Below are 24,490 nucleotides of genomic sequence, written 5' to 3'. Positions count from 1 at the left end.
TATTTTGCCCGTTTTCCAAGATGTAGATAGAATCCTAAAAGTTAGATGCTACATTATTTAAATATAAAGATAGTCCTCGACTTCCACTCAATCTGAATTATCGGTATGTGATACTTCAGTAGTCACTTTTGTTGTTACTCTGTTGGCAAAACAGCTAGGGAAATCTTGTTGTTGAGGATTGTTCTATGTAAGGGAACATCCATGTACTATCCATTCAAAATATATTGGAAAGATTTCCACCAAGGTCAAGGCAGCGTCTATACTGTGGACAACATAGTTTGCATCAGTCCATCTGGTCCCTTAGGTTACCAGCAAGTGCACACATTCCTGGCTCATCTATGGGATCCTGCTTTTTAACCTGCCTGCATTTGCCTAATCACACCTTGGATGACAGATGCAGTTTCTGCAGAGATGGGCAATAAAGTTTGTGAGAGACTTAGGATACAAACACTCTATTCTAACAGTTTATCAATTAGGAGTCACGTTCCAGCTTCTCTTGTGCTCCTAAGGATGTCCCAATAAAAAGAGAGAAAGGCAATGAAGTGCAGAAAATATATTCCATGTTATGAAAGCACTAAAGACGCACCTCTTTAAAGAACACTGAATCAAGTCACATTAACGGTCCACTTTTGCTTTGACTCTTTACAGCGTTCACTGCCTTACGGCTTGGCTAGTGCTATTCAAGTACCACATACATACATACATATGTAAATATTAAGAGACTCCATCATGTAATAGGTATTTCTTTTAATTCACTTGTCTAGCTCAATGTGTCACCAGTATCATCTTTTGTAACCTTGTACTGAGCCAGAAATAATTGAGGCTGACATCTGTCTCACGTCAGACTACACATTTGGTAGTTGGTCATGCTTTGCTGGTTGTGCCACACCCTTCATTGACAGCAGTAGTCACTCATACCTACTCTCCACCCTCTTACTTGCTCTCTTATTCAGTTGATGCATATGCGGAAATCTTTTTATCTTCATTATTTGGATTGTTTATCATTTTGAATGAAGCTTTTAAACATGTTAATTGCTAATTGCTGTGTGTAAAATAGTTTCCGCATGTGGTAAAAAATAGTTTAGTATTAGGATATAATACAGTATTAGTCATGCTCATAATAATACTCTGCAGAGGATGTAGCTATGATTTGCCTGTTCCTAAAACATGTTATATTTATAAGCATTCAACCTCTTGTACGTGTATTTCTTTTTAGGAGAGTCAAAGCTTTTCCGTCCAAGGCGCCCACGGTCTAGTAGTGATGCCCTCTCGACGAGTTATAATGGTGATCTCTTGGAAAATATGAACCGCTACAATTCCTATGATAATCTTCCCCAGGACAATGAGAGTGATGAGGGGTTGATCCATGTCCCCGCTCTAATTTCCCCAAGATCGGCAGAAGAGGTTGATCTAAGCCCACCAGAGATTGGAGTTGCCAACTTGGACTTTGACCCAATGTCATTTCAGTGCAGCCCACCCCACGCGGAGTCTGAAGCAGTTGACAGCAGTACTTCCCAGCTGGATTCTGCGGGTAGCAGCAGCCGGGACAAACAGATGAACTGCCAAAAAGACTTGATATCCGGGGGCCAGTCCCAGACCCCCGGCAGTGCCACAAGCTCTGAACCGGTCTCTCCTTTCCAAGATAAGCTAACCAGTCCCTTCTTTCCCCTTGAAGTGAGCCTATCTGAGGAGAAGCCTTCAAAGCCAACTTCCTTTGCAGAGAAAGTGGCCCATGCCTTTTCACCAAAGATAGGAAGAAAGTCCACCAAATCTCCTCCAATTAATATATCTGAGCCCATCACCATCTCTCTCCCCTACCGAGTGTCTGAAATGATAGGAAGTCTTCCAAGCACTGCAGGCAACATTTCACCTCCAAAGTGGAATAAAGGATTCTCCTCTGTTAATCCAGCCAACATGTCTCCACCCCAACAGCCGATTTTAGTGTTTCAAATGTCTGGTGATATGGGTACGAATGAAGAATCTTCAAATGGGAATATGAACCTAAATATTGGCAGCAGCACAGAGGTACAGGGAGTAGAGGCACCAGAACAAGATCTTCAGAACAGAATTGCACAGTTTGAGCAAAGTCCATCTGGTAAGTGTCTCCCTCTTACTTTTCTCCCACCCAATCTGGTCTGAAGGGCCATACTGCAATGCCATGGCAATAAAGCTAATGTTCACTTTTCTAAGAGGTTTGCCATCCTTCTTGTAAGTAAGAAGAAATACCTCACCCTGTTAACCTGTTCCCAAAGCTACAGTTTATTTGTAAATATATTTATTGCATTTTCTTTATGTGGAAGCATTCAACATTAATAACATGAATAGCATACATTAACCACTCATTGTGGGAGTGGAAGGAAGTCTTAAACAGCAATGACGTATGTGACCAATCAGCCACCAGAACCAAGTACATTGTGAATTGTCCCACCACCCAGTTGAACCCCACATTCAGCTGGGTCAAAATGTCCGGCTTGTCAAAGAACAAACACTTTTAATTAATGGGTCACGGGTATGGTTATACTGTCATATGTCGTTGCTTTGAACATTGTAACCGATGTTGCAAGTGTTCACATATTGATACTTGAATCAAAACACTCAGTTATAACAAGGGAAACAACATCCCACCCCTACCTGTGTGTGTGCGCATAGGACACAATCCTAAAATTGTAGTAGTCTTGGCGAATATACGGCTTACTCGCAGCTATACCTCTCAGCAAATATCGATTCAATCCCCTGCATACCATAAAAAAACAACTTGGAAATGGGTCCAGATTTCTAGCCATCTAGCAAACCAACCAGAGGGAGGGGCCTGGTAATTAATAACAGTGAAATGAAAGGGACCCCCTTGTCTATTATGTCCCAAGTTATAAAGTAGGTGATCAGGGGGAAGGTTGTTCGTCCGTGTCTCAAGTTTTTCCAGGTAAGTGACCCAGCATTCTAACAGATCCAGTCCATTCCCTCTCGTATGCAATCTTTTGTGCACCAATAGCTTGATGTTTGCCCAGCGGAGCATAACTGTTCCCCAGAGGTTTGACGGGGCACTGCGGCTGACTACCATGCCATAGTGATACAGCGTTTAGCTAAAATAAGAACCACATTTTTAAATCGCAGTATGCCATTGTTGTTTTTGGTTATGTGTCCTGTATTAAGCAAGTACCTAAACGGGTCCAGCAGGAACAAACTACCTATCACCGCAGATATCACCTGTGACACTTGTTTCAAAAGGGACGAATCAGCGCGCAGAAACACAACATGCGAGGAAAGTCAGTGTTGGCGGAATCACACCTCGGGCATATAGAAGCAGCACCGGGAAACATCCCGCCAATCCTTCATGGGGTGAGATCTGCCTGTGCAAAAAGTAATTTCAGGGTAAGCAATCCATCGATTCAAAAGAACAAATGTAATCAGTGAGCTGCTGCATAACATCATTTATGGTACTTGCTTCCTAATAGGTAATCCATCAATACATGATCACAGACCTATCCTGACAAATTGCAGGGACCAACAATCCTGCGAAACCCTTTTAACATTTGGGTTCAAATTCTCGGCAGTTGTGAAGGTTGCCACCTTGTTTATAATTTAGTCATCATGCTTTCACAGAAATGAGGAATGGCAAGCACAACTCTTCCATCTTTTTTAATTTCCTATTGCCAGAGTATAATTCAGAGTAGTATTATATAAAATAAAAATTTATGAATGTCTGGTGATGGTGGCAGGTGATTGGATTCCTTGTTTTACATTGTACTTACTCACAGTAGGATAGTCTTAGAAGTGAAAAACAAGAGCAGGATCCAACCACTGTATACAAAACAAAATTAGCTGTTTATCTTATTTACCATGTTCTTCTATAGCGCTGCTTCACCAAGTTGCTTTACAGTGCTTCACATTGTAACACCAATTCCATATTACAAGATACAATATGTATACAAGTAAATATACATTTAATTTAATAAAAAAACAAGAAGAGGAGGGTAGAGGTGTTGGGGAAGGGAGCCAATACTAGCACTGTGAAGAAAACATTAAGAGGAAGATTGATGTATCAACTAAGTGAAGGGGAAGGAAATAACAGGAAAAGGGCTAGTGCTGTCAAGTATTGGATGATAAGTGGTTTTTAAATGGGAAAGTATTAAGTTGCTTCCTGAAGGTAAGGATGTCAGGCACCAGACTTAACTGGTAGAGTAAGAAGTTCCAAAACTTGGGACCGGCACATAAGATAGATTTTCTTTGAGCTAAGGATGTTTTGAGTGGGAGGCAGGGTTTGCTTCAGCACTTTCTGATACCACCCAAAGTTTTCAAGCAATACGAGATGTAGCTTGTATGCAGTATGAAGTGATGTAAAGGTAATGCATCGAGTTTTGAATTTTATCCGGGCTTCTAACGGAAGCCAGTGTAGGTCTGTCAGTATGGGTGAGATGTGGTCAAACTTTCTTTAGTCTGAGACTAGGTGAGCTGTGGAGTGGATAGTCACTTTTAGTAGGCGGAAAGCATTGGCTGGTAGCCCTGAGAGTATGGGGTTGCCTCCATCAATTCTGCAGACCACTAAGACTTCAGCCGTACTTCTCATTTGTACATTGGAGAGAAGATGTTTTATTCTTTCTAGTTGTCTTAGGTGAAAGTTTGCTGTTTTGGGCTAGTTTAAGCACATGAGGTTCGAGAGAGAGCTTGCTGTCTATTAGGAATCCTAAGGACGTGACCACAGAAGCTGGTGAGAGTGGGCATCCATAGTTCAGGGGGGTAAGCATGGGATCGATTTGGTTGGTTAATTCGCCTGAAAGGAGCAGGAACTTAGTTTCTGGGGGATTCAGTTTCAAGGAGCTCACAGATGCCCAGTTAAAGACTGCATCCAGACTATCTTTGAGTACATGGCGATCTTTGTGAGGTTAGATTTTTAGATAGATTTGGGTATTGTCTGCATATCATTGTAGTTCCATGTTGGACTTTTCCAACAATCGGCTCAGCAGTTCGACATACAGGTTAAAAAGAACAGGTGAAAAATTGATCCTTGGGTAATGCCACATGTAATTGTTTCCACTCTTGAAATGTTGTCACCTACTTTGACTAATTTTGAATGCTAATTGAGGAAAGGCTTTACCATTTTAGAACTGTAGCCTTTATGTTCTTTCTGAATTCAAGTCTTTAGTAGTAGTTGGAAGTTCACTTTGTCGAATGCGGTCAACAGCTCAAGAATCAAAAGGGAAAAACTGTCATTGTCCTTCATTTTCAGAAGGCGATCTAAGAGCTTTTATAGTGGCTTTTTCAATGCTGTGACTCTTATTGAATCCTAATTGGCAGGGTGCTAGGAGACGATTGGTTTCTATGAATTTGATGAGTTGTGAGTCAGCACGTTTTTCAGTAGCATTGCCGAGCCATGGAAAATTGCTCATTGGTTTGTAAATTTTCAGAACATCTGCGTCAGTATTTGCATTTTTTAAATTGTTTTTAAAGAATTAGTGTGATTTGCCTGTCTTTGAAGTGTTGTGGAATAAACTTGTAAGGAAGAGTCGATGAGTAGTAGCCAGTATGGGGCAAGAATGTGAAAGACTTTTATATTGTTTGCTGGAAGACTGTCTTTGAAGTTAGATGTTGTGTAAACATTTGCTTGATTACTTTTGTACTGTCTTCTAGTTGGAGAAATTTAAATAAGTTCCAGGAGGTATCTGTCTTCAGAGAGTAGTTCAATTCATGGAGGGTGCTTGAGCGAAAGCTGTTTATTTTAATTCAGTTGATTTTTGGGGGAAAGTACTTTGCAAATGCATTGCATTTAATATCAGATTGTGTTTGAGGAATGGGATTCGTTTTGGGGGATGTTTTTGGAAATCAGTTTGAACAAAGTCATTGTTGGGTTCAGAAATTGATCTATTTCAGTTCGAATGTAGGAGGCCTTTGCGACCTGGCCTGCTGTTTTATAGGTTTACCTTGCGGCTTTTAGTTTGAATTTTATTCTAGGTGATTTCTCTTCTGAGTAGAACTTCTTAGAGACTTTCTTATTGTTTCTAGGGTTGTTCACCTTATGGTATGTAAGGTAAGTTTCTTTGTTGCGCCCATCTCACCGGGCAGGGATGTCTACAAAGTTTTCTATGATCCTGGAGTGGTTTTTAGTTGGAACATTATGGTCATGGAGCACATTCAGTGTTTCAAGCTGAGGGATCAGGAAGGAATCAAGCAATCCCTTAGTTATTTTTCTGTATTGTCTTAGTGGAATTTTGCTAGTCAATCGTGTGGTGGGTTTATGAGTAGGCTTGAATGGTAGAAAGAAATGTATAGGGAAGTGACAAACTAGTCTATTTCTTCAGGCTTGGAGTAGATTAAACCCCCAAAGGAGGACAGAATTATATCAGGATTCGTCCTTTGATGTGAGGTGGACCAGATAGAAGTAGTGATAAATTGAAATGTTATGCTGTGTCAAGCATTTCTTGGTAAAGGTTTGATTTCTTGTTTTCCTCGTCCATTTTAAAATCCTCCAAAGAGATGTTGTTTGGGGAAGTGTTTGGTTGTAGTCCATGCATTCATTTCTTTGGACTGTAGATTAGGTGCATGAATAAGATTCTAGCTGGATTGATTGATATTGCTCGTTTCGAGCATTAAAAAAATAGGAAAACAAGTCATGGTATGATTTTTTAGGATATTGAGTGTTTAATAATGATAGTGAGGCAACCTCCAATCTGATCTAATCGATCTTTTATGAGATGTTGTAGCCATCAGGAATGAGGGAGACTATAATGTTCTTAGAAATGTTGTGAGTCTAGATTCCGTGATGCACAAAAGATCCACATTATTTGATATGATGAAGGCAGCGCTTTGTGTATGGTGGGCATATGCTGATAATACATTGTGTAAAATGCATTTTAGTTTAAAGCATTTTTATTGAGACAAAACAAAACATGGGGGAGGGGGATAGGAGGTTAGGGTTACATACAATACAGTAAAAGAAAAAGGTGCAACTCAGGAGCGTTGGCGAAGGGTAGTTCGATGGTCCAGAGAAAAAGCACAGTAAATGAAAGGCAAAAAATGCAATCTGTTGAACCCCTGCGTGCATATCCAACACCCCAAATCTGAGCAATGAAAGCCATTAGCAACTCAACAAGGCACAATCCAACCCCCCCATCCCCCATCCCCCCAGTAAAGGAAAAAGGAAAGAAACAATACCCCAACTCCCCCGTCCAATGGCTCTGCACTAGGTTTATCCGCCCCAAAAAGCCCGCACCCCCCCCCCCCCCCCCCAAGGATCCCGTCTCACATTTAGTCTAGTCCACCGGGATCACCGGTGGCGTCAGCCTAAGAAGCCTAAGATACCTCGGGCTGGTGAGCTCCCGGAATTCGGTGGACAGCAGCGCTAGGAAGGGTTGCCACAGCTCTTCAAATTGGTCTATCTCCCCCACCACCGTAAGCGACAACTTCTCCATTCCCAGCACATGCCAGAGCCTATGCAACCAACCCGTAATGGAGGGAACAGTGGTGGTGCGCCAGTGGATAAGGATGTTCTGGACCGCAGACCCCAGCGCAATCGCGATCTGCCTACCCCTGCGGGACTTCAGTGGGTACATTAGGTCATTGGGGAGGCCCAGCAAGACATACGCCGGAAAGCGCGGCAGCTCTATCTCAAAGTGCTTATCCACCTCGTCCAAAACTTCCCTCCAGTAAGCGGTCAGCACGGGGCAATCCCAAAGAATGTGTGAGAGGGTACCCTCCTGCCCGCAGCCCCGCCAGCACCCCTTGTCAGTGTGTCTATGCATTTCATACAGTCTCTCCGGGGTGTAGTACCAATAAGTGGACACCTTAGTAAAGGTCTCCGTAAGGCCCGTATGATATGCAGAGTGCCGCGCCCGATACGCAATTTTGTCCCATTCCTTGTGGCTAAGTGTCCTACCCAATTCTCTGTGCCAGCGCTCCCTCCCTGGGTTATAATAGTGAAACGGCGGGGGTTGTAGGTACTTGTACAAATCGGTAATTAGCTTAGCATCGGAGGTCCGGGTAACCAACCACCTCTCATACGGTGTAATTTGACGAGCAGCGGTGTCACGCACCTGGGGCTGGAGGGCCCAATGCCGAACCTGCATGTAGCGCAATCTGTCCAGCTCCGTCAGGCCGAATTCCCGCCGAAGTTGCTGAAAAGGAATCACGCCCTCCGGTCCATAGATCTGGAAGAGCACCCTGCAGCCCGCATGCACCCAATGGGAAAAAGCTCCCGGCTCCATCCCTGGGGAGAAGTCCGGGTTACCCACTATGGGTGTGAACGGCGAAGGGAAGGTGGTAAGGCCCCGAACCTCGCAGACTGCATCCCACACCCTCAGGGGGACCCGCGTAACAAAAGAGGCGTAAAGGTTAGGGGGGCGATGCGCGCGGCGCAAGAATGGAACCTCTTGTAAGGTGCGGCCCGCCACTGCCTGGTCTTGAAAAAGCCAGTGTTTGTCGGACTCCCACCTGCTCCACTCCACCAGATATCGCAGCTGCGCCGCCTGAAAGTACTTACGGAGGTCCGGGATACCGAGACCCCCTGCCTCCGGAGCAAGCGTGGAGAGGACCCTCTTCATCCGCGACTTGCAGCCCTGCCAGACAAAGCGGGAGATGTCAGCCTGCGTTTGTCGTATCCAGCCCACCGGGGGCTGGAGAGGTAGGGCCCGAAAAAGATACAGTATCTGGGGCAACACCGTCATCTTAACCGCCGCGATTCGCCCCAGCCAGGACAGTAGGCCCTTGCTCCAGCGGCCAAGCTCCTCCTTGATCTTCCTGCTGAGGGAGGTATAATTGGCCGCAACCATCTCCGGTAATGTGGGCGCCAGCAGAATCCCCAGGTATGGCACCGTGGACGAGGACCACTGCATGGGGAAGAGTCGCTGAAGGTCCCTCCTGGTATCCGCAGCCAGGGACACATCTAACGCCACCGACTTGCTCATATTCATTTTGAAGCCGGCCACACGTGCAAAGGTGTCCAGTTCCTGGATGCAAGCAGGTAGCGACCTCCTAGGATCGTCCAAGGTCAACAGGACATCGTCCGCATAGAGGCTAACCGTGTGGACATACTGGCCCATCTGGACCCCAATAGCATCCGGGTTGTTGCGAATCCTCTGAGCAAACGGCTCCATGTAGAGGGCAAACAGAAGCGGCGAGAGGGGGCAGCCCTGCCTCGTGCCGCGTTCGATAGCAAATCCACCGGAGCTACACCCATTGACCCGCACCGACGCTGAATGATGCTTATAACAGTTGAATACCATGGTGCGGAACTTATCACCGATTCCCAGTTTCCTGAGAACCAGCTCGAGATACGGCCAATGAACTCTGTCGAAGGCCTTCTCCGCATCAACTGACAGCAGCATCCGCTCCCCCGGGATCCGCGAGGCCCTCTCCAGAACATGCGTCACCCGCTTGGTATTGTCAACCGTCTGTCTGCCGGGTACAAAGCCAGCCTGGTCCGCCTCCACCAGTCCGGGGAGGTGCGGGCCCAGCCTGGACGCTAGAATCCCCGTATACAACTTGAGGTCGACATTTAAAAGCGAAATGGGTCGATACGAACCGCAGAAGGCCCGGTCTTTCCCAGGTTTCGGGATTACCGAGACCGTCGCACTCAGGAGATCCGGTAGGATGGCTCCCGGTTCGGAGAAGGAATTAAATAGCCGAGCAAGGACAGGGGCCACAGCCGTGCAAAAAGTCTTATAAAACAGAGACCTGTACCCGTCTGGGCCCGGGGCCTTACCATGCTTCAGCCGCGCTATAGCGGAAATCCCTTCCTCAACATGGATATCCCGCTCCAGATGGTCCGCCTGAGCAGGATCCAGCACCGGAAGGGCCACTGACTCCAAATAATCTTCGGCGTCCCGCGGCGAGGAGGGCTCCTCAGCATACAGCGCCTCGTAGAAGCTGCGGAAGGATTCCGCTACCTCTGCGTCCCCAGAAACGACCACCCCGTCCGTACCCACCAGTTCCTTCACGACGCTACGCTGCTGCGTGACCCGGAGTCGGTGTGCCAGGAGCTTACCACATTTGTCCCCCCCAGTGTAGAAGGCATGCTTCAAGCGCAAGGCGGCATACTCCGCCCTATCAAGATCCAGTGCCGACAGGAGTTTCCTCGCAGCCTTCAACTGCCTCCACACCCTTGGAGCCCCCGTGCGGCGGTGGACCTGCTCAAGCTCCCGGACCTGAACGGTCAGCTCGTCCCTTTTCCGTTGCCGCTCCCTATTTTCGGCTGAGGAGATGGAAATAAATTCCCCCCGGAGGACTGCCTTCAATGCCGCCCACTGTGTCGCTTGTGAAGTGGCGGTGTTGCTATTGTGAGTTAAATAATCCTGTATGACCTCCCCAATGCGTTTCACTACAGACTTTTTGTGTAAAAGGGTATCTCGAAGGCGCCACACCCCCCTAGAGGGAGAGGCCGCCGGCCACTTGAAAACGCCGGCGACTGGTGCATGGTCAGACAGGGTCAGGACCCCAATGTCCGCCGCTGTGGCGGCGGCGCGCATCGCTCCACTCACCAGAAGATAGTCCAGCCGTGAGTAGGTTCGGTGTGCGTGTGAAAAGTAAGAGTAGTCCCTATCAGTGGGGTGCATGGAGCGCCAAAGGTCGTGTAAGTCCATTTCCGCAATCCGGGCCTTCACAGCCTGGGACAGTTCCCCCGTCTGCGGGGAGCGCTGCGCCGACCTGTCCATCACAGAATCGAAGACAATATTAAGGTCTCCCCCCAAGATGACATGGCGGTCGGGAGAAGCAGTGACGTCCACCAACACGGAGTCCAAGAAACGCTCTTGGTGGTCATTTGGGCTATAAACGGAGCCGACCGTGAACGCTATGCCTCCTAAGCGCATGCGATACGCAAGAAGCCTCCCCTTCTGTTCAGCATACTTATACAAAACCTCCCCCCTAAAGGAGCTCGCTAGAAGAATGGCTACCCCCGCAGTCTTGTTCGCTGCCGAGGAGAAGAACTGGGTGGGGAACCTGGCAGAGCGCAGCCTATGGCAATCCCGGGACAATAAGTGGGTCTCCTGCAAGAGGCAAATGTCCGCCTGCGTCCCCTCCAGCAAAGATAAGATCGCTCTGCGCTTCACAGGGTTATTCAGACCCTTAACATTAAGGGTCACTACCTTTAGGGCCGACATTCCTCCCGGGGATCAGGAACACTGTGCAATGGGCAAGGGATCAGCGGGTGGGGTGCGCGGGGCAGTTGCGCGGGACAAACCAAAACAGACCAAGCGTGGGCACGGACGACATCGGACGGGACTTCCCCCAACCCCAGAACAACCCCTACACCCACCCAAAACACAACCATGGCAACTAGCCAAATGCAAACTTAAACACCCCATTGTCCCAGTCAAGCCCCAAAACGGGCAAGTCCGTAGAAAAAAGCAAAGTGGACGTTCAGCCACTCACCTCCATCCGCTCCCTCCCGACCCCCCCGCCCCATACCCAGCATTAAAGAAGCTGAGAGCATCTCCCCTCGGAGTGAGTGTTAGGCCGTCATGGCCACGCCGGTGGAGCCGGCCGAGTCCCTGGCCGCCGCCCTCAAAGCGTCGGCCATGTTCGCCCTGATAGTAGGGGAATCAGGACGCCCTGCGCTGGCCGCCGAGTGTCTCCTCGTCGACCTCCGCCGGCTCCGTCTCTCTGAGCGCCTCCACGACGGTGTAGCTCCTTCCTCCTCCGCCGCCGTAAGCCCCAGGACCCCACAAATGTCCTGCAAGGAGCGTAGCTGATGCAGCACCCCATTCCACCAGAAGATCAGGTGGAAGGGATGTCCCCAAGAGTACGGCGTCTCGTGTTCGCGCAGAAAGTCAGTGGCAATCCTGAAGGACCTGCGTTTCTGCAGCGTGATGGCGGATAGGTCCTGATAAAGCGCTACAGGCCGCTCCCGGAAAGTCAGGGGCTGTTTCCTGCGGGCCTCAGTCATGATGCGTTCCTTCAGCGGGAAGTCGGGCAGGAAAGCCAAAATGTCCGATGGGGGTGCCGATGACTGGCGCTGCCGGCCAACCCTGTGTGCCCTATCAATGCGAATAGGGAAGTCCGCAGCTTCCCCCAGGATCTCCCGGAACAGGTCTTGCAGATAGCCCACCAAGTCGGTCCCTTCGTCCGAGGACGGCACACCACGCACTCGGATGTTGTTCCTCCGTGACCTGTTCTCAAGGTCCTCCGAGTGGGCCTGGAGCTCAACACACTGCTCCCGGAGGCGGAGAACGTCCTGTTGAAGATGGACTATCTCCTCGTCCCGGCATTGGCCCGCCGTCTCCACCGTCTCAACTCGCTCGCCAAGGCCCTCCACTTCCCTACGCACTTCCCGGACCTCGCTGGCCACTTCCCGCTTCAGCATCTGGAAGTCCTCTTTGAGGGAGCTAAACAGTTCTTCCATAAAGGACCTCGTGACCGGTGGCTCCCCCCCAGTCACATCCGCCGAGGCCCGGGAAGACCCCGGCGAGGGCTGAGTTCTGTCCCGCAGTTGCTGGGCCCTGCAAGCATGTCCGGCAGGGTGCGGTCCCCCTTCCTCGAACCGCCTCTTCCAGTCATCGCAAACGCTGCAGTCGATGAGTGGGCACAGGTCCAGCCGCCTCAGGAATGCCCAGCCGCTGGCAAGCGCTCGACGCGGGGATCCCCCTGCAAGCAGAGTCGCTGCGTCACAGGCGACAAGATGGCGGTTCAGTCCGGGCACCGCCAGCCGCGGGCGCCCATCCGAGACAGCAATTGAAAGCTATAGTAGGGGGCTCCTCATCAGCACGTCCCTCAGAGAGTTAGCCCGGCAGCGGTGGCGAGCACATACATCCGCCAGCAAGGGCTCCGGTGGAGGCCAACAACACCGATCCCTCGGGGACAAAATGGCGGCAGGGCGGGGCAGGGCAGAACGGCCAGGCCCGGCGACACCACCGGGGCCCCCTAGAAACACAGCAATCTGAGAAGTTCCACAGCCGGTTTCACTCTGTCACACACAAGGGCCCAGATGGTGAGTCCGCCGTACTTCGGCCAAGGGACCGGGGCCCACACAGTGCGGGGTGTCGCCGACACAAGTCTGAGCGCCAAAGCACACGTCCAAAGTCCTCCGCGCCGCCGGGTCCCAGCCCGCAAAGCTCCTTTATCCTCCGTCGAGCGACGGGTCAGACTTCCTCCAGATCGTCAGCTTTCAGCACCAGGCCCAGCCGAGGCGCCCGGACAGCACTCCGATTCGCTCCGCCTCCCAGGCTCTCCGTCGCTCCTCGAACTTTGATCGGACTTTTGGGGTACTTTCCCCGAGGCGATCAGGGCCAAAGCGACATCAACGTGCGCGCCAGGTGCTCCGCCGCACTCCTCTCACACGCTGAGCATCAGCGGGGCGAGAAAAGCGTAAGAAAAGGGCTCGAGCTGAGTCGGGCCGGAGGAGCTGCGGGAGGAAGCGTCCGCTCACCCCGCCATCTTGGCCACGCCCCCGTAAAATGCATTTTAAGTAACTTCTGTTCATTGTGTGGTTATTTAAACATTTGGGCTGTGTATGACAAACAGTTTGTCATAGTTCGCTTACTTTTCAGAGTGATTGGGTAAAGTTTTATTCCTGTCTAATATGGGAATGGGTCTGGTGATCCCTTGTTTGCACATAGAGGGTGGTATGTACAGAAAGAAAAAAGTAGTTTGTCACACTGATCCATGTGTTGAGGTTAATGATTGTAACCAGGCTTATGATTGTAACCTTAATTATTTTGGGGGTGCATTGGCCTATCTTTGTTATGATAAAATAGGTGAATGCTTACCTTTTACTGAAGATTCAAACAATTGATTTTTTTTTTAGTTCATGCTTAGCTGAGACCTATTTAAAACTATTTTGGACCTTACTGGAGCTTTTAGCCTTGGAACCTTAGATTTGGTGAACAGACACATTTTAGCTAATTAGTTTTACTGTGAGGACTTTGCCCTTCTTCCCCAGAACATAGCTTGTCACTTCTACTAGCAACCTCTTTATTTGTTTTATTTTTGGGGGGGATTTTTTGATTTTATTGCCACAAAAAAGAATAATACATAATATTTTTCCAGTAATAACAAATCAGTAATCATTTGCAGAGCACAGAGGCGCATTGAAGAAAAGAACAAGAAAAAAACAAAACGAAGACAACAACGTTATAAAGAAAAAGAAGCAGTTAGCTATAAAAGAAAAAGTACATTCAATCCTCAATCCCATTGAAGACAGGACCATACCCTTTGAAGTTTTAACAGAGACCGAGGGCCTCGAGCTTTAGCTAATGCGGTCTCCAGTTTGAAAATCTACCTCAGCAAAGACCAAAATTCATGCATGCTAGGAGACACATTATGAATCCAAAAACGAGCAATACATTAAAGGGCACAAGCTGCAATAATAGAAGCGAAAGATTTTGTAAGACCACCAGGCTCTGAAAAAATTCCCAACAGCAACTCTTTCCCTGAAACTGGATTATCATAGCTAACCCAGGTTGCAAGAGTAAGAGTAATATTAGACCAAAAATCCTTCATGGAGGTTGTTGCATCTACGGATAGCGCCCACAACCCGCTTTCCTTGAGCCTAACCCCCTTATGGTGCAAGAACATCAGCCGTGTAACCCCTCCTGTCATAAGGTTGACTGGAGAAGTCTGCCCTTCGAATTGCGGGAGGCGGTTAAAATGGGACAAGTTTGTCCTCGATGAGGAGAAGGTCACGGGCATAAGGGTAATCATATCAAACATCATACCAAGGCTATCAGCCGCTACACTGAATGCTGTTGAGGTTTCCTCCCTATTTAGTAGTACCACAAGATCAATAGGGGATCTTTTTGCCATCCCCATGCGAGCGGATGGCGATCGGAGGGTGCCGCGCCCAAAGGGGAATCCTGGCTGGTACTCCGCCCCCTGTCGGAAAGCAAAGCGAGAATTAATTATGGCAGTGAAGAAAGGGGATAGAGGGTTGGTGGCGGCTGCGCGGAAGAAGTACAGGTCAGCTCAACAGGTCGCTAAGAGAGACTGGGAGGACAAGTTCTGGAGTGACCTGAAATCCACAAGTGCAGAGAAAAATCCTAGGGGTTTTTGGAACCTAATTAGAGCTAAACACAGGCCCATAGACTCGCTCATCACTTGTAACATTCCTGAGGAGTCCTGGTATGAGCACTTTTCTTCCCTCTACACTGTAAACATGGAGGATGAATTAGACCCTTTTTTCCCACCCATTTCTGGTTGTCACGATCCAGGGGTGGATGCCCTGTTTTACAGCTAGGGAGGTTGAACACTCTATCAAATCCCTTGTCCCGTTGAAAGCTGCAGGGCCGGATGGTTTGCCTGGGGACCTGTTCCGCCTTAATCCGGGAGAGTGGGGGGCTCTTATTGCTTCCTTGCTTAATGCATCTAGGCAAGGAGCTCCACTCCCAGAGTCGTGGATGGGTGCAGAGGTCGTCCCGATCTTTAAGAAAGGGTCTCGAGATGACCCATCTAACTATCGCCCCATAAGCTTGATAGACTCGTCCCAAAAAGTGGCAGGGAAAGTAATTCTGAGTAGGGTTCTCCAATGGGCAGAAGAGAATAAAATACTGTCTGACTTCCAAGCAGGCTTCAGGGCTGGTACCGGGACCATCGAAAAGTCATTTCGACTGTTGATGATTTACTGGAAGGTGGTAGTGATAGGCAAAGGCAGTCTGTATTTGGCATTTATTGACCTGCGGACTGCCTTTGACCTAGTACCCCGGGAGCGCCTGTGGCGGGTCTTGGCAAAACTGGGCATGCCCTCGTACCTACTGTGTCTAATAATAAAACTCCATGAGAACAACTTTGCGCAGGTGAGGTGGGGAACCCAGGGACAAAGGACTGCTCGCATTAAAGTTAGCAGAGGTGTGCGTCAGGGGTGCGTTCTCGCTCACACCCTCTTTTCACTTTATATAAATGGAGTCGTGGATCATCTCCTTAAAATCCCAGCTGATACACCATCCTTGGCAGGGAGGAAGATCCCAACCCTACTTTTTGCCGATGATACCCTGCTAATTTCCAAGACCCCGGTTGGCTTACAGAGTCTCTTGGATGGTTTTGATCAATTCTGCGAGTTAACAGGTTTAAAGATCAATACTGACAAAACCAAGTTCCTTGTTTTGAACCCTCCCAAAAAACTTGGACGGCCCCCAGTGCTTAACTTGGCTCCTTTGGAAAGGGTCAAGGAATTTGATTACCTGGGCATACGCCTCCTTGATACCATGAAGTGGGACAGTCACCTCCACAAAATGACCTTAAGCCACAAAAGGGTGGTGGGGGCTCTTCTGAAGGAGCAGAAGGCATCCTCTATGAAAGCTATCGCCCCGGTGCGGCACTCTATGGAGCAGAGCAATGGGGCGCTCAGAATATGAGCCAGTTGGTGTGCTTAGAGAATAACTTTCTGAGGGACTTGATGTCCATTCCTAAGAGTACTCCCACTCTCCCCCTTTTGTTGGACATGGGGTGTCGTCCAATCCAGGACCAGGCTAGGCTGCGTCCTCTTTTGCTGTGGGCTCGCCTATGGAGGGTCCCGGAACTGGCCAGTTATGCCGAGGGGCTAAAGGAGATTTTAGGCTTGTCTGGATGGGCAAAAATAAGGTGGTTAAGGGACGTGAAAAGCTTGCTGACTGATCTTGGTCTTGAGGGCGCTTGACATTCTTGGTCTGCCCCTCTCAAATCAGTCTTGAAGAACTTATACTGGTCTTGGGTAACAAGTAAAAGAAATACCAATCTTAGCCTGTGCCATGCCTCCAGGGATTTTTTGCTTGTAAAGGATGTGGCAGTTCGGGAACTTTACTTGGACCTCATTACAATTCCCAGGGATAGAGCTCTGTTTTTTTTAAGTTCAGAATTGGTGTGTTGCCGGTGAGATCATGGACCGCCCGGTGGAAACCTCCGGCCCAAACTATACCTTATTGTCCTTTTTGCCCACTGAAGATAGAATCAATCCCCCATTTTCTGTTTGTATGCCCTGCCTACAAAGCGCCCCGCTCCAGGTGGCTAAAGCCACTGTGCAGGGAGTTGGGTACTCGACAATGCAGCGTGGCCCTGCGAATTTTGAGTTCTGATACTCGGCCGCTGTATGTTTGTGGCTTAGCCAAATACTTAAGCTGGGCGTGGCTTATTAGGACAAAATGGCTTTTACTAATTGTTTAATTATGGTCTTTGTGACTTGACCTTTTTTAGCCACTTATTGTTCATGTTTTTATAGATTTTAATTAACTCTGTTGTGTTTTTATTTCTGTAATACTTTTAAAGATATTTTTATATCGAAATAAAGCCACTTTGACTTGACTTGAAAAATCCTTCAATATTGGGCATGTAAAAAACATCTGGTATAAATCTTCTGCATATTCATGACATTTCGGACAGTGTGATTTAGTGATATTTACATTTTTAGCCCTTTTAGACATTCGCTCAGGAGTATTATAAAGCATAAAAAGAATTCTATGTTGCTGTAATTTTAAATTGACGGATGTTACGGCTAAATCTATAGTTTGAAGGGATTCCTGTATTTCCTCCTTAGTTATATCACAGCAAAAAATCCGACTTAGTTTCGCCGCAATCTGTATGCCATCATCGCTCACCTTCTCAATAAATTTTTGATATATTTTGCCTATAGTTCCTCGTCCCCTAATACCAAAAAGTGTAGACAAAATCTCAGAGGGATTACACAACTCTGACAATCCCCTGCCACGAGTAAAATAATCCCTTATTTGCTCCTTATATGAACAAAATGAATGAGGCCCTGATGGGAAAGATCAAAGATGTCCCAAAGACACAGGAAACTACCCTTCTAATCTTATTATATGCGGATGACGCTGTTTTATTGGCTCGTACCCCATTAACCCTTCATATAATCATAGAACAATATACAGACTTTATGGCCAATTTAGACCTGAAGGTTAATAAAAAGAAACCTTTTATAATGACCGTAGATGGAACCCCAAAGAAGCTGCCCAGTCTTTATTTAGATGGTAATAAGATTGAAAGGGTAAATCATTTTAGCTATCTTGGTGTCCTTTATTTACTCTAAATTAGGATGGAAAGAGATGATTCAAAATAGAACAAATCATCTAAGCACGAGTATAGCAGTATTTTTTAGATTTTCTAAAAATTGAGAGCCAAACCTATTCAAGAAATCACTAAAGTAAGCTAAATGCTAAATCGATTGGTACATATGGGGCAGCAATCTGGGGGACAGAAGATGTGGGGGGTATTACAAAAGATGGAAGACAAATTTGTGAAAAGATTACTGTTTGTCGCTGAAGCATGCTCAACTTTGATATCACACAAAGAATTAGATTTCCCTTTCATTGGCTCCGCTTTTATTATGGTTATCAATTTGGAAACGTAAAACGGTACCGTTAAACCAAATGATTTTAAAAGACATGATGATGTTAGATTATGCTCTCAAAATTCCATGGGTATCATATGTTAGAGAATCCTTCATCTCACTGGGTCTGGTGGATTTGTATGTTACTCCAATATTGCGCAAATGCTTTCCCAAAAGTAAGTTGAAAGAAATTATCATGGAGAAATGTAAAAGGGACAGATGGGAGAGTCATATAGGGAAAAGTACAGTACTGACATACCAAGCCTTTCCGGAAGCACAATATGGCTCTTCGTCATACCTCTCTTTTGTAGAGAATACCCAACATCGTTTTATTCTGACAAGATTTTGCCTGAACTATATAACGCTTATCCTGGGTTATCCTCTAAATGTATATTTATTACGCCATCTCTCCCTCTGCCCCTGTGATGGAAAGTCGAAACAAACTACACTGCACATATTATTCTTTTGTTTTTTTATGTCACAGAAAGAAGTTTATTGCACCATTGATGCGAAAATTTAACTTGCGTTATTTTAAGGAAGCATTATTGGTTATTCAACACCCAGAAACCCCATTTGTATGTTATACAATTGCCTCCTATTTATTGGCAGCTCTAAAAACGCGAGGTGTCACAAATACTGTAACAACCGAAGAAGGGGATGAGTGCGATGGTTGCTTTAAAAGGACTGTCTATGTTTAGAATACGCGCTGAACATAAAACATAAAATATCAAATATGTGTGTGATTTTTATTGGAAACGGTATTACCGCTACGCTCTTAAATGGAACTGTGATACATCACGTTTTATATGACCCATTTTAAATATGGCTCTTGTTTTAAATATTTTTTTTATAATTTTAACGGATTTACCTGCTGCTTGGGGTTGTGTTGCAATAATTTTAAATATCTCATATGTACGAAATGAATTTTGTCGAATGTACTTTTAAGCATTTTATCTTTGAAATGCGAAATAAAGTTTAAAAGTAGTTTAATAATGATGTATGACATGCTTAAATTTGCAGAGGAATTCAGCCACTAGGCTTTAATTTAATAACTTTCACTTAGGAGGTTTAATTTCTCTGCCATTAGCCAATTGTGTCGGGTTTTCATTGTTGATTATAGTTAGGTGGATATTTCACTCGTAAAAAATCAATGAAATTCCCCCGTTATAGTTAATTCAGATAACTATAATTCGCGCGACCGCCACTCTATCACAAGGATGATGTCATCAGTGATGTCATGAGTGATGCCACTGACCATGTCATGAGTGATGTAATATGTGACGTCATGAGCAGTATTGCGCGTGCGAGTTATAGTTATCTGAACTAACTATAACGGGGGAATTTCATTGGCTTTTTACGAGTGAAATATCCACCTAACTATAACATGTGTGAAACCTATGGTTTTTTAAGTGAATATATATATATATATATATATATATATATACATACATACATACATACATACATACACATATTTATATATATATTCACTGAAAAAACCATAGGTTTCACACATGTTATAGTTAGCGGAAATTTTACTGATAAAAAACCAGTGAAATTGCCCCGTTATAGTTAGTGCTGGCAACTATAACTCACGCGACCGCAATCCTCTGCTGATGCTAATACTGTATTTAGACACTTATTTGCCCATGTCTTCTTCCATACATTTTTAGCTATACATATATTACAAATATTTTTTTTTCATAAAGACACATATGTCATCAGCAGAAGATTGCGGTCGCGTGAGTTATAGTTGCCAGCACTAACTATAACTGGGCAATTTCACTGGTTTTTTATCAGTAAAATTTCCGCTAACTATAACATGTGTGAAACCTATGGTTTTTTCAGTGAATTTGTACGGTTTTTTAAATGCTAAGTTACTTTACGCCATTCGTGGCGTGCGCGCCCACTTAACGCAGCTCGTTCCGTGCACGGTAATATTTTAATTTTTCGTAATTTTTATAAGCCATGCACAAATGGTGCACTTCGGGCACCATTTGCACACGGGGTGGAGAGAGTGTGGATAATTTTTTCTTTTATTATTTTTGTTTACAATATTTAGTTTTTAACACCTTTAAAAAGCCCTGTACCTTTGGTGGCCTTCGGCCACCAAAAGCACAGGGGGTGGGGTGGGGTGAGTGTGGATAGTGTTTTTTTTATTTTCATTTATTTACCGTACGCGTACGGTAAGCGTAATCGGCGAAATTACCGAAAAAATAAAAATTCCGTTTTTGCTCTTGGGGGATCTTTGGGGACTCCCTCAACATGGCTATGTGTGTGGGAGTTGTCAAAACAGCCCCTTTACATGTTTTTGGGCTTTATATTTTAAAAATCACTCTCAGTGCGAGAGACAAAATGGCGGACGCCGCTTCCTGGTTTCGGCCGATTCGAATGTTTACTAAGATCTAAGAGCCAATCAGAATCGCGCTCGCGCACGCCACCGTACGCGTACGGTAAGCGTACCGTAAGCGCACCGTAAGCTGGCTCAGATATATATATTGATTTAAAGGCTATTTTCTCAGAATCTACCGAACAGATTTACACCAAACCTACAAAAGGCACTTCCTTGACCTGAGGACTACCTCTCTGCCAAATTTCAAGTAAATCTGTTCAGCCGTTCGGGCTGTAGCCCTGTCTAAAGGTCCTATGGAAAAATGCATGGGAAAAACGCGTTTTGGGACCCCCCTTTTATCTCAGCCCCCGCTTGACGAATCCCCCCGAGACTTTCAGGGTAGGAGCGGAGCATAGCGCCCCACCTATTTTGAAAAATTCGCGAGGATTCGTCGACCGGCGCCAAAGTTATTCAAAATAGAATGTTGCGGATTTCCTATGGAAAAGGGGTCCTAACTATAACTACCTACTGGCGACCGCCAGTAGGTAATATATATATATATATATATTATCAACTGGCGGTCGCCAGTAGATAGTTTTAGTTAGGACCGTGTTTCCATAGGAAATCCGCAGCATTCTATTTGGAATAACTTTGGCGCCGGTTGATGAATCCTCGCGAAATTTTCAAAATAGGTGGGGCGCTCCGCTCCTACCCTAAAAGTCTCGGGGGGATTCGTCAAGCGGGGGCTGAGAAAAAAGGGGGGTCCCAAAACGCATTTTTCCCATGCAATTTTCCATAGGTACCTTTAGTACAAGGTACAGCCAGGACGGCTGAACAGAATTACTTGAAATTTGGCAGAGAGGTAGTCCTCAGCTCAGGGATGTGCCTTTTGCATATATGGTGTCAATCTGTTCAGTAGTTCCTGAGAAAATCAAAAGTAAAATCACTTATATCTGGGTGGAGCCTAACGACACATCTCATCGTGAGATCTAATTGGCTGTCAGTACTTTATCCAAGAAGTGTTGGCAGCCATCTTAGGACCAATATACATGATAGCACCTCATTAAAAAGCATTGCAGTTAATAGAAGGTTTTAAGACTTTAGTTACATTATAAATCATTTGTTGATGGTACCATACTCATTCTAGGAATTGTGGTGTGTTCTAAGGTGATTTTACCATGTGAAAAAGCCTTCTGCTGTGATATCATGAACCATGTTTGAGAGAAAACTATTTTCTCATGCTTTTCCCACAGAGGTTTTGAAGGCGATCTATAAGCTAAACTGAGAGCATATTTTCTGTAAATTCACATTATCTTTCTCAGTCATGTAAGAATGAAGTCTGACATTCTCACTAAAACATGTACATCCAACAAGGGCAGAGACTGTCAGTTGATTCCTTTGTGTTCTACTGCAGCTTCCCAGAGTGCTCTAAAGAACAACTAGAGCGCTAACAGTCTTACTTATGACAAAAGTATGGCACACCTGAAGCCATCTTGATTGGAATAAAGTGGTAACACTTAAAACATTTAATTTACAAAGGAACAAAATGAGGGGGTTCATTTTGCCATATAAATTATGATTAGTGCTGCAGAAAGAAAAACTAGGGCACATTTTGACTTCTGAAATCCTCTTTTATTTCATAAAAAAGTCTGACATGCAGACTGAAACATGCAATTTGAATACCAGCAGCAGACTTGCCTGGTGAGCAGTAGCTTTACTACAGTGATCTAATGAACAACTAGAGTGCTAACATTCAGAATTTATGGAAAATGTGTGACACATCTGAATGTCTTCTTGATGGAATCAAAGTAAAAAACTGAAAGTATTTTCTACTGAGGAGACTGTAGTAAATGAGGAAATTAGGAAACTTCATAACAAATAAATCTCCCAAGATGGCCACCAGAGACAAAAGAGCCCAAATGTAGCCCAAATATCACCCAGATGTAGCCCAAGTATAGCCCAATGACAGAATGTCCCAGAGTGTTCTTAAGAACAACTAGAGCGCTTACTGTCTTACTTATGACAAAAGTATGGCACACCTGAAGCCATCTTGATTGGAATAAACTGGTAACACTTAAAACATTTAATTTAAAAAGGAACACAATGAGGGGGTTCATTTTGCCATAGAAATTATGATTAGTGCTGAAGAAAGAAAAATTAGGGCACATTTTGAGTGACTTCTCAAATCCTCTTCTATTTCATTAAAAAATTCTGATATTCAGACTGAAACATGCACTTCTAATACTAGCAGCAGACTTCCGTGGTGAGCAGTAGCTTTACTACAGTGATCTAATGAGCAACTAGAGTGCTAACATTCAGAATTTATGGCAAATGTGTGACATATCTGAATACCTTCTTGATGGAATCAAAGTAAAAAACTGAAAGCATTTCCTACTGAGGAGACTGCAGTAAATGAGGAAATTAGGAAACTTCATACCAAATAAATCTCCTAAAATGGCCACCAGAGACAAAAGAGCCCAAATGTAGCCCAAATGTAGCCCAAATATCACCCAGATGTAGCCCAAATGTAGCCCAATGACAGAAGTGTGCAAAACACTTATTTTTTGTGTATTTGCAGTTTTATATAGTGCAGACTTGTCAGGTATTGGAGTGCTTTACATGAGCATCGGTTACATCACACAAGATCAAATTCATTTTGGTTGTAGACATGGGGAGATTAAGTGATTTGACCAGAATCACAGAATGTTGAGCTGAAGCAGAAACTCCAACCTGGTTCCCCAGTTGCAAAGTCTGCAGCTCTGGAAGTAACACCACACCCTCTCCCCTTGGATGCAACATTTAATCAAGTGGTCAACTGGATAAAAAAACTAAGATTACAAATAATTTAAAAGTTCTTTATCGCTATTTGAAAACTCAGAAAATATGTCCTCATTTTAGTTTTTTAGAGCACTAACCATAATTTTGATGCAAATAAGACCCTCTCATATATGTAATTTCTAAAGGAAATGCTCTAGGCATTACAGTTTTGATTACATCAAGATGACGTCAGGCGTTCCACACATTTGTAATAAATATAGAATGTTAGCAATCTAGTTGTTCATTGGGATACTGTTGAGAGGCAAAGGCCAGGGGCACGGACTCTGAAAATTGAAGGCAGGTAGGAGAGTGCAGAGGCAACAATTTGACCACACTAGGCATGCAGGAAGGGCAGTGGCAGCACAACAGACTATGGAGGGCAGTGGAAAGGGGGGCAGGGGCAACAAACCAACAATACAGGACTGGCAAGAGAGGCTGTGGCAATATAATAGACCATTGTGGGCAGAAGGAAGAGGCAGCGGTCATACAACCATACATGCCAACAGACCCGTTTCAGCCAGGAAACATCCAATGTTTTTAAGCTCAAATGGGCTTTACTTGATCTGTTTCCTGTCTACAATCTTCTCTTTTTCAATGTAACTCAAAGGGGAAAATCAATACCCCAGTTTTATTTCAAAATCTCCCTCTTACCAAGTTCAAAATGTTCACAAGTATGGTACATTGAATCATGGTAGGCAGGAGGAATTGGGGTAGGGACATGGACTCGGATAACAGAGGACAGGAGGGACATTGAGAGGTGCACCAAACTGACCCTACAGGGCAGGCATCAGGGTTTGCAGCAGCACAATACACCACACAGGGCATGCGGGACGGGAGTGCAGCACAACAATCCATAGAAAGCAATAAGGAGGGGTGTGGTGATGTCTCCGTCGAAAACGGCTCCGACCATTCCAACATGGCCGCCGCCGAAGAGCGACCAGGAAGTGAGGGCTAGCGTCTAATCAGGGCGGTGTGAGCAATCCCGATAAAAGTGACGGACATCCGATGAATGGTGTGGTGGGAGATTCGGAGAGAGGAAAAGACGCGGAAGAAGCCGAGCAGGACGACCGAGCGAGCACAACCCTCTGGAGAACGGCGGGACGAGC

General features: G+C 45.8%; 1 protein-coding gene across 7 annotated transcripts in view; it reads left to right on the top strand.

Moving 5' to 3' along the window:
- Positions 1 to 24,490, top strand: part of ARHGAP32 (Rho GTPase activating protein 32) — a 1,461,643-nt gene that overhangs the window by 1,376,405 nt on the left and 60,748 nt on the right. For all 7 annotated transcript variants that reach the window (XM_085647194.1, XM_085647195.1, XM_085647193.1 and 4 more), the window contains one exon: positions 1,217 to 2,095. In XM_085647194.1, the coding sequence (XP_085503320.1) occupies positions 1,217 to 2,095 (879 nt within the window). The remainder of the gene's footprint in view (positions 1 to 1,216; positions 2,096 to 24,490) is intronic.

This window comes from Triturus cristatus, chromosome 3_2, assembly GCF_964204655.1.
Source record: "Triturus cristatus chromosome 3_2, aTriCri1.1, whole genome shotgun sequence".
In the NCBI taxonomy this organism is placed as follows: domain Eukaryota; kingdom Metazoa; phylum Chordata; class Amphibia; order Caudata; family Salamandridae; genus Triturus; species Triturus cristatus.
This window is presented reverse-complemented; position numbering and strand designations above follow the sequence as displayed.